Raw genomic sequence first — 15332 nt, forward strand, 5'->3', positions numbered from 1 at the left:
TGTGTGGGCAGGTTCATCTCTTCATAAACCGTGGATCACAGTAAAAAGTGATCCCTTGCGGTTCCTGCATATTTTTCGTGATTAGTGCAATACTGTAAACCTTGAGGACATAAAAACTGCAAGACCCATAAGAAGTACCACCAGTGATAGAAGTGCTCCCAAGAAGCACAGAGGAGTCACGACATTAGAAGAAAAAGTTGAATTGCTTACATACCATAGATTGGGGTCTGTGGTTGCCCACCATTTCAAGATAAATGAGTCCAGCATAAGGACCATTGTAAAAAAAGAAAAAAAGAAAGAAGGAAAGAGAAAGGAAAGCAAAAAGAAAAGAAAACTCATGAAGCTTTTGCTGCAGTTATGCCACCAGGCATGAAAATCTTGCACTTTTTGTGAAATAGCTTTTTAACTTGCACTTAAAATGCAGCTTCATGTGAGTACAGGAGTGCTCTAAGGCAGATCTATAGATTCCAATGTGATTCAAGAAAAAGCAAAGTCATATGACAATTTAAAGCAAAAGGAAAGTAGCTTTGCTAAGAAGCAGCAGACAAGTTCACAGATGCCATTCAGAAGATAAATGAGAAGAAAAGAAATCTGCCTTAACAGGTTTTTAATGCAGTAGAAAGTGCCTATTCTGGGAAACAATGCCACAAAGGAAATTTATTAGAAAGAGAAGCAAGCACCATGATTTAGGCAGGAAAGGGTAAGCTAACACTGTGCAAATGCTGTTGTGTTTGCAATCAGGACTACACATATCTGTAAAGCTGCTAACCCCCGAGCCTTGAAGAAAAAATAAAAATAAAAATAAAAAACACCAGCTGCCAGTCTTTTGGTTGTATACCAAGAAGTCCTAGACAATGAGAACCCTTTTTCTGGATTGGTTCTGTCAATGCTTTGTCCCTAAAGTCAGGAAGTACCTTGCTAGTAAGACACTACCTTTTAAAGTTCTTTTGATACTGGAGAATGCCCCTGACCACCTAAAACCCCATAAATTCAACACCAAGACAATGAAATGGTCTCTGTGCTCCCAAACACAACATCTTTAATTCAGGAATAAGGGGGTCATAAGGACTTTTTAGATCTATTACACACAGTACTCTGGAAAGGACTGTCAATGCTGTGAAAGAGAAGCCCAAGAGAGAACATTATGCAAGTCTGGAAGGAATGATTATGCCATGTCACTGAAGATGCCATCATCAAGCCCAAACACTAAATTCTGGCTGGAGAAAACTATGCAGATATTGTCATAACTTCATAAGATGTACAAAAGAGTCAGTCAAGGAAGTCATGAAAGAGATTGTGGATGTGGCAAAAAGGTGGGGTGTGAAGGGTTCAAGAGAAATTCAAGAGCTAATAAACACCACACCACAGGAATTAACAGATGACTTGTTGATGGAGATGAGTGATTCCAAAGCAGTGCAAGATGATAAGGAAGAAAACTTAGAAGCAATGCCAAAGAACAAGCTGATGTAAGACAATCTGGCAGAAGGGTTCCAATTATTCAAGGCTGCTTTTGACTTCTTTTACAACATGGCCTCTTCTATGATATGGACACTGAAACTAAAGCAAACAGTAGAAGGATTGGTACCATATAGAAACATTTTTAGAGAAATGAAAAAAGCAAAAAGTCAGACAGATTAAAATGTATTTCTGTGGATTTAGACCAAGTGTGACTGCCTCTTGTGCATCTCCTTCCACCTCTGCCACCCCGAGTCAGCAAGACCAACCCCTCCTCCTCCTCCTCAGTCTACTCAATGTGAAGATGACAAAGAGGAAGACTTTCATGATGATCCACTTCTACTTAGTGAAGAGGAAATACGTTTTCTCTTTCTTAGGATTTTCTTTATAACATTTACCTTTTTTCTAGCTCACTTTAAGAATACAGTATATAATACAAATAACATACAAAATGTGTTGATTGTTTGTGTTACTGGCAAGACTCCCAGTCAACTGTAGGCTATTAAGTTTTGGGGGCATCAAAGTTATACATGAATTTTCGACAGGACAGGAGGATGATGCCCCTAACCCCTGCATTGTTCAAGAATCAAATGTACAACCCTCTATCCTAACAGAAAAAAAACTACATGAATGGTAAATTACTTGAGGTCTATTCTTCATTCAACACATTTTTATTGAACACCTATTATATGTTCTGGGGACAAGAAAAAGTCTCTGCCTTCAAGGGACTTATACTCTAGTGGGAAAGGAGACAGACAGTCAAAAAATAAACACGATAAAATTGTGGTAAGTGCCATAAAGGAAATTAACAAGGCGGTATAACTGATAATGGATAAAATGGGTAACTACTTTAATTAGGGTCATGAGAGAAGGCCCTCTAAGGAACTGACAGTTGACAGCTGAGAGATAAGCAGCAGCCAGCCAGAGATGAACCTAAGAAAATACATTCCAGGCAGATGAAACAAGCTTGCACAAGCCTGATATGAGAAAGAATAATAGAAGAGCAGAATAATAGAATAATTGGACTAATAGAAGAGCAGAGGGAGGTCAGTGTGGTGGTGAGGTAAAGGAGTGAGGCTGTAAAGGAGGTAAAGCTGGAAAGCAAGGCAAGCATGATAATGAAGGGCCTTGGAGGCCACCAAAGAGAAAGCCAGGAAAGGTTTAAGTAGGAACAATGTTAGTTTCCAAATTTTGAAGCTCATTCATGTGGCTATGAAAAACCAACTGTAGGAGACAAGAATGGAAACAGACCAGTGGGTCACACAGTAGTCCAGGTGAGAGTGAAGGAGGCTTAACCTAGTAGCTGTGGAAATGCAGAACTGGCATGACATGGTAGTAGATTAGATATGGAGCTTTCGGCCTGAGCAACTGGAGAAACTCACTTACTAAGGTAATGAAGAGTTGTTTTACTCTTCAAATTTCAAACAACTGAAAAACAATTTTAAAAATACGAAAAAATGGATTTTAGATATTAGACGCCAGGCAGCACAGGATAGTAGAATTAAACAAGGTGAGTCCCATAACCGCTCCAAATTATTTCATTCAAGCAGTTTTACAAGGAGGCAGTTTCTAGGCTGTGGTGCAAAAAGGGAGAACCCAAAAAGAACCAAGTAGTCTTGCTGAGTTGAGGAGACAGAATTGAGAATTTGGAGAAGGCCTGGGGTCTAGAATTTATAAGTAGGAGTACCAGAAAGAATGCAGCTGCACAGAGAAGGGAGGGTTCCAGAGACATGCAGAGGGCTCCTTTCAAGTCTTTAGCTGAATATTGATCGGCACAAGCATATGAGGGAATACCCAAGAACAGGTTAAGAACCTCCAAGAAGCAGGCAGAAAAATTCCAGAAGTTCACACAAGTCTGGGAATAGTTCACGCTACTACAGCCAAAGAAAAAACCTCATAATGAACAGAGCATCAGGTAGAGTACTCAGAAGGATATTGCTTCAGTGAACGGAGAAAAACTAAAGGCTGCTCTTGCCCACCTAACAAAGTTTAAAAGCAAGCCTTGAAATAATCAGACTATTTCCAATAACTTTACAGTGTTCCAAAACAAAGTCTCAAGAATATTTAAAAGACTACCAAGAAGAATACATACATACACACAAACACCAACAGTATAAAATTCATAGCCAATAAAAAATTACCAGGCATGCAAAACAGCAGGAAAATGACCCAAAATGGGGGGGGGGGGGGAGTGACACAATAACTGTTTTAATATCCTTATATACTATTCCTATTATAAATGTATTATGTTACATGAGGTAGAGAAAAGAATACTCATGTTAAAGAGAGACATGGAAGATATAAAAAAGACCAAAATCAAACTTCTAGAGATGAAAAATGCATAGGATGGGATTAATAGCAAATCAGTGCAAAAAAGCAAACTTGAAGGCACAGCAAACGAAATCATCCAAAATTAAAACAAACATAAGGCTGGACAAACATATAAAGCATCAGTGAGTTGAGGAACAACTTCAAGCAGTCTAATATACATGTAAATTTGAGTCCCAGAAGGAAGTAGGTAAGAGTAGACTATAGAAAATTTATTTTAAGGAATAGCAAAAATGTTTCCAAATTTTATATGAAAATAGAAAACTCTATATAAAATAATATGAAAATTACAAAACCAAAGATCCAATAAGTTCAACAAACCCCAAGCACAGAACACATGAAGAAAACTAAACCAATGTACACTATAATTGAATTGCACAAATTCAATGGTAAAGATAAAAATCTTAAAAGTAGCCAGAGTTTAAAAAAAAAAAAAAAAGACACTTACAGAGGAGCAAAGATTAGAGTGACTGTAGACTTCTTGTCAGAAACAATGCAACCCAGGAGGTAACAGCACAACCACATCTTTAAACCTAGAATTTTATACCCAGCAAAAGTATCTTTCAAATATGAAGATTCAAAATCTTTCTCAATAGGGTAGGCCTATACACCTTGCTAAAAGAATCTTGGATTTTCATCTTCAAAGTGCTAGTAAGCTACTAATGGATTCTAAATGACGAAACTTACATTTCAGGGAAGACATATTACACTTTCGAGATGAGTGGGTTAGGCATGGGGGAAAGAGGAGTCAAGCATACATAAGAGCAGAGATAGCAGAAACTTGTTCAAAAAACCAAGGATGCTGACTTAAGAGCAATGGCAGTGGGGAGGAAGAAAAAGTGGACTGATCAGAAAGATACCTAGAAGATAATTATTCAAAGACTTGGTGATTGATTGGATGTGAGGTATGAGGAAGAAAAATGAGTCAAGAATCATTCCTAAGTTACTGATATGATTAACTATACTTACATATAATTTTACCCATCTGAAAAATAATTTAAACCAATATACACCATCAAAACCACAACTGAAGCAATCCACACAAGTGAATTAATATACTCTAAACACTGCTTTTAAACTAAGAATTCACTGTGTAAAAGTTGTACATAAAAACAGAACAGCATTTTTGTAGAAGAAAAAGATGAAGGCATCAGTTTTCATTTGAAATCTGCAGTGAGCTCAATTTTGGATTTGAGATTACTGCTACTGTTCCCTATGGAAATAGTAAAAGCATGGTTTCTATGAGCCATCTGTTGAGATGCTGAAGTGCTTCTACAGAACACTTCCTTCTAAAGGTAGATCACTATAATGGAGTTTTACCATTTAAAAAATTATAACTCATGTATAAAAGGTTGCATATTTTTGGTAATCAACTTCTAGTTCGGCAACCTTGCTTTTTATCTTTCTATCTTCACAGGAATTATCAGTGAGATTTTTTTTAAAGGACTTTAAATAGTAACATATTTATTGTAGATTTGCTAAGTATTAAATACTTTACACTGTGCAAGTACCTTACATGATAACCTCATTTAATCTTAACAACCCTATTATGTAGTTATTATCCCCACTTGTAGTTATTATTCCCATAAATGGGTTAAGAAGTGAGGAAATTAATATACAAAGAGCTAATAAGTGGCAGGGCCAAAGATTTGAACTCAGAAAAGTCTGACTTCAATCCCTGGACTCTTCAGAAATCCACCTCTAAAACTCACAATTCTTCCTGCTTATTAGAAAATATGCAACTGATACTCTGATTTTGAATGAATACATGCTTTACATGTAATAACCAAGTTTCTAAATTATGTTTATTTAAAAGTTCACAAAACCTTATCATTAAAATGTTCAAGCTTTCAATTTGCCTCAAGAGATTCTTCAAAATTAGCCAGGTGTGGTGGTGGGCACCTGTAATCCCAGCTACTCCGGAGGCTAAGGCAGGAGAATCACTTGAACCCAGGAGGTGGAAGTTGCAGTGAGCCAAAATGGTGGCACTGCACTCCAGCCTGGGCAACACAGCGAAATTCTGTCTCAAAAAAAGGAAAAAAAAAAGAGATTCTTCAAAGCAGGTAACTTAATGAGCAAGAATTATAAGTAGACTATTAGAGTTTCATTAACATATGTATATGCATGTGTATAAGAGGATGCTGCATTACAGAATCTATATCATCAGAGGCATGGCATGGTCGACTATAGACACTGAGGACCTGAAAACGTACTGAGGGTTTAATACATTAAGTTGCACAACAGATAAACTATCAATGATGCTTGTGATAGGACACATAACACTGTGTTAGGAACCACAACTCAGATGATCTATATGGAAACCATGCTTCCATGACTTCCACATAGAACATGGAAACCATGTTGTATGATGGAAATGGATGAGTAGGCATATACTTAAATTTTTCATGCTGAATTACATGGCATATTGTGTGCATGCATCGTTCACCAACAACTATACAGTCATTAGGATTAACTCAAAATTGTAAACTAACAAAACATTTATCCACAGTTCAACAGAAACTCAGAGTTTAAAAGTTATTTTTCTTCCTTCAACAACAAAGAAAACCTAGAAACTGAAAGTCTCCAGTAAAGTTCTTTTATTTGGATTTAACCTAAAATAGTTTGATCTGTCTTTGATAGAGAAATGAGATCTCCAATTCTATAGACTATAATGTAAAAATATTGAATTTGCATATTTCCAATAAAAGACATTTGCTTCATGCTTTGGGCATCTACCATAGTTGCCCAAAAGACTATGGCCAGTAAACGTAACTGTCACAGTACAGAAGTGCACATAATAAATTTACTAACTTACAAAATTGTCCTTGTGTTACCAAAACACACAGTGTCTTTAGTCGGCTGACTATTCGTGTTGTTTGAAAAGCATGAAGATACAGGTTTTTAGCATGCACGCCCAGTTGGAAAAGGACTTGTTCCTCTGGAAACACCATTCATTCGCTTTGGCAGAGCTGAGAGCACCCGTGCATGTGAACAAGCAGGTGGGTATCTCACTGGTTTCTGCAGTCATCTCTTTCCTTGATAGGTAAGTTTTGATACCAGTCAGGGGAGAGTCCAGGCATTTAACTCAGCTTATGATTTAATTTTCCACAACTAAGAAAACAAAATCACCAAAATAAGTTAGTTCTAGGAAAACCAGGTGGGATTTATAGGTACACTTACATGACTATAAACAAAGAATCCTTTATAAAAGAAGAAAAGGTATCAAGTCTGGCAATAGCAACCATAGAACATCATAGAGAAAAAACATTTAAAACTTCCAGGATCAAAAATAATACAATGCAGTTCATGAACTGGTTTTCATTCATTCTACCTCTGTACATTTCCCAGGATAAGAGTAAGACCGTTACCCAGCTCAGGCTATTAAACTGATGTGAAATTCAAACTTGATTTTTTTTGTTCCATTCAAGAGCACTGTCTGTTATACTTGTGTAAAATGAGAACACCAAAGCTTTGAAAGAAAAGCCTGTGGACCACCAATCAAAATGCCTATTTCTTTACCTCAAGAGTTATTTCCATGCTAGAAACACACACACACACACGTGTGAAGAACACAGATTTCTGTACATAGTAATTTTTAAGACTAAGATGCCACAGAGTGGTGGGGATACTTACTCTTATATTAAATCCTAGAAGATCACTTATAACACCTGAGACAGCAGAAAGGATAACTACTCTTGTGATATTGTAGATCAAGGGATTCATTGTCAGTCCATAGAGTCTAAACGGTGTGTCCAGCTCCTACAAAAAACATCAAAGAATTGAAATGAGATACATGTTTTCTCATAGCCACTCAGTGACTTCTTGCTGGGTTTTGTCTTGGGTATAGATGAATGCTTAAGGCTGCCTTTCCTTAATATTCAAAGAGCTACCTTCAAAACATCCATAACGCGTTCTCACCTACTTTTCTACTAAGATTTTTTTTAGCTGGATTTGAGCAATATGTCATTTGTGGTTTAAAATATATAAAATATGACAGACATCAGCAATCATCAGAACCTGGGTAACAAAATTGGAAATTTTTTCATAGTAGTTATTAACCCGAAATCATCAGGTCAGCATTTTGAATCTACACAGCCTAGCATCTATCTCTTACTGGGTTCTGAGAAGTAAAACATTAATTAATTTATTTAAAACAGGCTAACTCACTTTATTTTTCTGGTATAAAACCACCACGTGGTGGCCACAGCTAGAGCCTGGGTCCTCTACATGGAGACTCTGGTATGGGTCTCTAGGCCATAGCCAGTGAATTCCAGATAGGGAGACTTGGTGAACATGTCTCTTTCCAGAGGTTGGGGCTGAAATAGCTGTAGGTATTGGAGATGACATCAAAGGTGCCCTTGGCAAAATTGGTCAGGGCAGCAGCGCAGTCCCCAAAGTGCAGCAATGGTGGGTATCCACCATCAGCAGCAGGTTCTTGGGCACAGGGGCTAAGACGCTACCAATGCCTCTGGAGGCAGGGATGAGGCCACCAGGACAGAGATGCAGGCTGCCAGTCACCTTGCAAGGGCAGTGTGAGTATGGGGCTTGCTAATCTTGTTTCCCCAGTAGCCTCCTCACACAGGGAGGATAAAGAGCTTGACCATGATTATAGCCCCATGGAGGGTGCTGGCTACCTACGTGGAGCACTAACACCCAGAACAACATAGCCACTGTAGTCCTCGATGGTGACAAATGCCTTGAACCTGGTCCTTGATGCACAGGGAGAAGAGGCGTATCTCCTCCAGGGGCTTGATCTTCATGTCCTTGACCAGATGGCCCAACTTGGTGATGGGAAGCCACTCTTTGTCCTTAACCTTGCCTCCAGGAGCTCTGTGACCTCAGCTCTGGTCCTAACCACCACTGTGACCCCTACCCCTGATGCCACTGTGGAAGAGTCCACTTCCAGGACTCCTCCCAACCCAAGGTATCATCTGCCATTTAATGTTTTCTCAGAGAAGAGACTGATTTAACTTAAATGATAGTAAAAGTGTATCACAGCCTATGACTTACTTTCAACAACTTGGTGGACAGCTTTAATACATTGTTTACTAGAGTAAGCTGTTCTTTCTTATTTGGCTTTTTTTCCATCTTAAGATATAAATTAATCTAAGGGAAGGAATAGAAATTAAGGTAAATTTCTTAGGAAAAAAATATGTATACTGCATAAAATCTGGCATATTTCAAAGGTCATGTTTTCAAGTAAAATAAATTTTGAAATTCCAATAACTATTGATACAGAGAACATATGTCACATACTCTAGCCCCCAGCCCTGATCAGTCTCACTCTGGCAAAGAAAAAATACTTAGTGATGAAAAAATTATTAATGATGAAGCAATTTAAATATCAAAACAATGAAAAATTTTAATATTACTTGCAATATAACATAATTAGCACATAAGCACCTTGAGTTCAAAACTTATATCTTATTCATCTCACTATCCCCCTAGATAATCTAACATCCTCATTAAACATGGAAGAAGATAGCTCCTGTTACTTTACTAATTCTTTATATTTTGCCTTGTATGAAGAATTCTCCAGTATGATTCTAAGACAAAAAAAAAAAAAAATGATAAATGTTTTTATTCAAAGTTTATGGAAAAACTTGAAATTAAAAACAAAATTACAAAAAAAACCACTTTATACTACTCTGTATTTACAAGAGATATTTCTCAATCTTAGTATCTATTCACATACTGAAAACCAAGTATTTTCCAAACATTGAATAATGTATTCTATGTCTGATACAGAAGAATTCAAGAAGCTTATTATACATGCTAAATGACACGTACTCTAAAGATCTAATACTTGACATAGAGTATGAGATTAAAAGCATGCTCCATTACCACCAATAAAAATCTCTCTATAGTGTACAAAGTCTTTTCAATCCATTAGATCTTAATTCTCATAACCCTGGGAGCAAGAGGAGATATTACATCCATTTTATTAGGGATAAGCAACTACAGAGCAGCAAAGTGACTTGTGAGGTCCTTTAGCTAGAATGTGATAGCTAGACAGTGATTAAACCCTGAATCCTTTGCAGGGACCTTACAGTGTATTATGCTACCCCTAACCACTAAACCCAATTGACAGGACTGATCAATACCTGTTCTGTAAGTAATATCGAAACATTGCTGTATTTCTTATTGGTTTCAGACCCCAATGAGGCCAGACGCAATAAGAAAAGTAGTAAAGCTGTTTCCCAGATCAAAAACTCCCAGTTATAAGCATCATTCAGGAAAGTTTTGTGTCCTTGGAGAACCTATATAAAGGATCAAAAAAAGTTTAGTTTTTCATTTACCTTAAAATCATATCATTACTTTTACTCTGTCAATTTAAGAACATTTCCAAAAATCCAGTATTTTAATACTCAAAGCAGAAGAGCTTTAATACCCAAAGTATTACCTATTTATTTAATCATCATATATTTAAGTTTCCTAGATTTTCTCCTTTAGCAAGGGTCTAGAAGTAACAAAGAAGGAAAATACCACAAATAAAATAAGACAAATGCATTTGCAACTACTTTAACTATCAGTGTGTCCACTCACAACGACATGGCAACCATTATTCAAAGTAATAACTTTGCATTATGTCAAGTGAGCTCCCTAAAACATGTGGCTCATCCCACTGGTATGACTAGAAAGTCATAACGATCAGTTCTTTATTCTGTTTTAGGCTCCAAATAACAATAGCAGCAGGAACTATGCGTCAAATTTTCTGGTAAAAGGTTTTTGTTTTTGTTTTTAAATTTGTTGATTTAAAAGTAAAGAAATTTACTCAAACAAGCCCAAAGTAAGATGGAATTTACTGAAAAACATACAGATAATGCTCACGGAAACCTTGTGAAAAACAGGAAGTCACCAAGCAGCTGCCCTCTGCATCTCGCTTCCCCCAGGGCTACGTAGGCTCCCATCTCCACTCCTCTTAGCCAGCTCCATTGCCTTACAAGACCTTTGTTTTCTGCCTCCCCACTGAGTTTGACTCATATTAGCTTTGGCTTGTCATGGCACCCTAGCAGCAGACTTCTCAAGATAAAATGTGGAAATCAGAAAGCAATAGAATCCTAAAAAGTGCTGAAAGGAAATAACTGGAATTCGATTCCTGATAAAAAATATATATATATTCAAAAGTGAAAGTGATAAAATATATCTTCAAACAAGCAAAAACTGAGGGAATTCATCACCAGCAGACTGTCACTAAAATAAATACTAAAGGAGTTACTCAGGTAGGAGGAAAATAATCCCAGAGAGAAACACAGAAATTCAGGAAATAATAAAAAGCAATGGAAAAAGTAAATATGTGAGTAAATATAAATGATTAATTACACAAAACAATAATAATTACATCTTGTGGTTTTAAAATATATGTAAAATTAAGGTGAAGGACAATAATACAAAAGGTGAAAAAGTAAATGGGATGAACTGTTCTAAGGGCTTAGCATTATCAAGAGAGTGATGAATTAATCATTTTATTAGACTATAAAAAATTAAGCATGCATGTTGTAATCTCTTTACTACTTAAAACAATAGTAAAAGAATATATAACAAGTTAATAGGATTAAGTGGAATATTTAAAAATATTTGGTTAATAAAAAGATGGTAAGAGGAGTGAAAAAGGAAAATTAGCAGGTAGCAAAAGTAAGAACCAAATATATTTGTGGTTAGAGTAATAACATTAAGTTTAAATGGGCTAGACACTCCAAAATCTAAGACTGTGAGGATGGATTAAAAAACAAGCAAGCAACTGGGCACAGTGTCTCATGCCTATAATCCCAGCACTCTTGGAGGCAGAAGCAGGAGGATCCCTTGAAGTCAGGAGTTCAAGGCCAGCCTGGGGAACAAATCCAGACTCCACTTCTACAAAAAATTAAAAACTAACCAGGCTAGGTAGCATGTGCCTGTAGTCCCAGCTACCAAAAAAAAAAAAAAAAAAAGAAGAAGAAGAACGAACGAACACCAAGCAACCATAAGAGGACATGCTGATTATGAGAGACACAACTAAAATATGAGAACAAAAGAATAAAAACAGGTAGACAAAGATACAACATGTAGAAATGAATCAAGACAGCTGGTGCAACGAAATTAACATCAAATCAATAAGAAACATTACAAAGAGAGACATTTTGTAGGGTCATGAAAGGCCAAGCCTGACATTTTTCCAGATTAAAGGAGACTACAGACATGACAATTAAATGCAATATGTAATTCTGAATTGGATCCTGGACTCAGAAAAAAAATAATAAATCACTATAAAGGACATAAAAGTCAATTGCCCAAAAAGATGGATAACAAAACTAAATCTGGTTGTACCCCGTTACACATAAAGCAAAAATCGACAGAAGAGGACACATAGACAAATCCACAATCAGACTTGAACACACCTCTACCAATGACTGACAGAATAAGCAGACCAAAAAATTCAGTAAGGATGTAGGTAATTTGATACATATAGGACACTGCTGTCAACAATGACAGAATATAAATCTTGTCAATGTGCTAATGGAAAATTTAATGAAACTGAATATATGCTGGATAATAAAGTAAACCTCTACATATTTAACAGGACTGAAAATATTCAGAGTATGCTTTGACCACAGTAGAATTACATTAAAATTCAATAAATGCAAAAGTATAAGATAAACCTGTAACTTCTTTTAATGCAGAAAGCACAGAAGTGCTTTACAAAAAGGAGACCCTATCAAAAGGATAAAGGAGGGGGTTTCTAGGGGCTCCCACTGGCCAAATTTGGGACAATGTAGGCATCAAAGCAAATATAGTAACAGATTTTTTTTTTTTGTAGAGATGGGTCCTCATTATGTGGCCCAGGTTGGTCTTCAACTCCTGGCCTCACACAATCTTCCCACATTAGCCTCCCAAAGTGCTGGGATTACAGGTGTTAAGCTACTATGCCCAGCCTATAGTAACAGATTTTAACCCACTGTATAAAAATGAGAATACATGATTCCACAGTATAATAAATAAATGAATGAATAAATGAGAGGGAAAGAAATGAAAGATCTACCTTGGAGTGACAACTAATAAATACAGAAGGAATAATGTAGTCGGAAAATCAGTATTTTACAATCATACGATAGTTTTATATTAATAATTACCAACTAAAATTAGACTGATCTTACAGTTTGAAAGGACTTCAAAATTACTTGTATTCCCATTTTGAAAAGTTAGAAAAATTGCCAAATATCCAAAATAGTAAAAAATGTAGATGTACTAAAAATACATACTTAAAGACAGTGACCTAAGTCTAAAACAGAAAGTGAATCCTATATTAGAATTTTCATTTTTCCTTAAAGCAGATGTGAAACTTTTACCTGAGCACAACAAATGAAAGCAATCGAAAGTGTCAGTAGGAAGACTGAGGATACAACCACATCAACTGAACGCTGTGGCCCCCGTCTCTGTGGAGTGAGACACGTGTTAATGTTTTAGATTACTGGCAGACAGCAACCACCCTCACATCATTAACACTCTGAATTGTACTACATTCGTGTGAAAATGTTTATAAGAAGTTTCTGAGATAGGATTTTAACATATTCAGTACATAAAGCCATCAACTTTAAGTACTGAAATCCATGCATTTTCAAATTAAGGGTGACTGATTCATTAACATACTGGAATATTTCCCAAAAAAGCTGGAATATTTCCCAAAAAAGCTGGAATATTTCCCAAAAAAGTCAGAAAAATATACACTATTTAATTATCACTTTGCCCCTAGGAAATTTAGCTTTTCTTTTCCCTTTCTAAGCTCTTCTTTACCTACCCCTACCAGCTTTGCAGAGAGATGACATCCAACTTGCTGTTCAGCAAGTTTGTCGGCTGCTGATATGATCTGCCTGACACCCAGAACTACACTGTCTACTGAGTAACTGCTGCCAGGAGCTTCAGTGAGCATATTCTTGCATATACTCTATTGTTAATCAAATAAAACTCACCTTTAGATAGGAACGCAGTGATAACCATATTTTAATATTCTCCACCTTCTTAAGTCTGAAATGAGGTATTTCATATTTCCTAGCTTTCCTGGCAGAAGTAATATGGCTGAAGAGTTTTGCAAATAAAAATCTCTAGAAGAGGTTTAAAAAAAAATCACAGTGAAATGTATGTATGTGTCTGTGTATTCACATAATTGCCAATGATATTCGCAGAATACAAAAATGTTAAAAAGAATGAAGTTCTAATCAGTGATCACTAAGATGGGCAGTGAAAATTTTCATTAATAGCTCATTACCCTGTTGTTTCCAAAGCACATTACATAGTAATATACTTCTTCACAATGTGGTACACTCAACATTTGCAAGGAATATTCTTTGGAGACCCCCAAAGAATGGTTGGCATTTGTGGATCCACTACTTCACAAACTCAAATGTTTATACATCATTCTGCCTTATTCCCAAATTAAATTTCTATTCAAAATCACATTTCTGGGGCTGGGCATGGTGGCTCATGGCCTGTAATCCCAGCACTTAGGGAGGAAAGACAGGGGAATCACTTGAGCCCTGGAGTTCAAGACAAGCCTGGGCAACAAAGTAAGACCTCACCTCTACAAAAATACAAAAAATTAGTCGGGTGTGGTGGCGCAGGCCTATAGTCCCCGCTACTGGGGAGGCTGAGCTGGAAGGACTGCTTGATCCTCAGGAGGTCAAGGCTGGAGTGAGCCGTGATCACACCACTGCACTCCAACCTGGGCAACAGAGCGAGACCCTGTCTCAAAAAGATAAAATAAATCACACTTCTTCTGCATATCACCAATATTTTAAACCCTCCATCCATAATTTTTATCAAATTTCAATTCACGTATTTCTCACTTGGCCATTTTTCACAAAAACATTATCACATGTAGATAATTATTTTATTCTATGGATAAAAAACAAAAAAGGGACACTGAGGTACAGAAGCTAAGCAGTCGGCTAGGCTCACTCACTGGCTAAGCCACTTATTCTACACGTGGGGCCTGGCAAAATTTCAGATTACAATGTGTAATACGTAAACAGTCAATAACACAAACAATAAATCCACAAATATCAAAAGTCCACTTATCAATCCGTTATTGCCCACATCAACTTGAAGAGAGACCAGATCAAGAGAACAAAAACAACTCAATGGAATATCATATACAAAAACAGAGGTAAAAAATTTTACTTATTTCTCCACTGACCTGTTTATATGTTCTCTCTGCCACACACATCATGAAAAAAAACATCCAAGTAAGACACAATCTTTCAAAAAAATTAATTATGGACAAAACAATAATAGGTGTAACAGGTGGTGCCCCACAAAAGAGAGTCAAGATCTCCTCAGCTGAAATGGACTTTAGCTGGTCAAGGCTCTTCTCACGGAAAAGTCGATGTAAGAATGGAAAAAATGCTCTCTCTATATAAAAAACACTGTATATGTGTGTGTGCTGTCTCTTATACACATCTAGATGTGTATAAGAGACAGTAATAATAGTATCTACCCTACAGGATTATTGTAAAGTTAAATGAGATAACAGAATGCCTGACACACAGTAAGAACACAATAAATACTAGCTATTC

At 36.6% G+C, this 15332-nt stretch overlaps 1 protein-coding gene across 1 annotated transcript in view; it reads right to left on the reverse strand.

The window, feature by feature from the left end:
* Positions 1–6361: 6361 nt before the first annotated feature.
* Positions 6362–15332, reverse strand: part of PHTF1 (putative homeodomain transcription factor 1) — a 68015-nt gene continuing 59044 nt past the window's right edge. The window contains exons 14-20 of the mRNA XM_012000769.1: positions 14954–15144; positions 13731–13862; positions 13110–13196; positions 9888–10043; positions 8794–8889; positions 7417–7542; positions 6362–6894 (exon numbers count right to left, since the gene is read on the reverse strand). Of these exons, the coding sequence (XP_011856159.1) occupies positions 6874–6894; positions 7417–7542; positions 8794–8889; positions 9888–10043; positions 13110–13196; positions 13731–13862; positions 14954–15144 (809 nt within the window). The 3' untranslated portion in view covers positions 6362–6873. The remainder of the gene's footprint in view (positions 6895–7416; positions 7543–8793; positions 8890–9887; positions 10044–13109; positions 13197–13730; positions 13863–14953; positions 15145–15332) is intronic.

Source organism: Mandrillus leucophaeus, unplaced genomic scaffold (assembly GCF_000951045.1).
Source record: "Mandrillus leucophaeus isolate KB7577 unplaced genomic scaffold, Mleu.le_1.0 Scaffold64, whole genome shotgun sequence".
NCBI lineage: Eukaryota > Metazoa > Chordata > Mammalia > Primates > Cercopithecidae > Mandrillus > Mandrillus leucophaeus.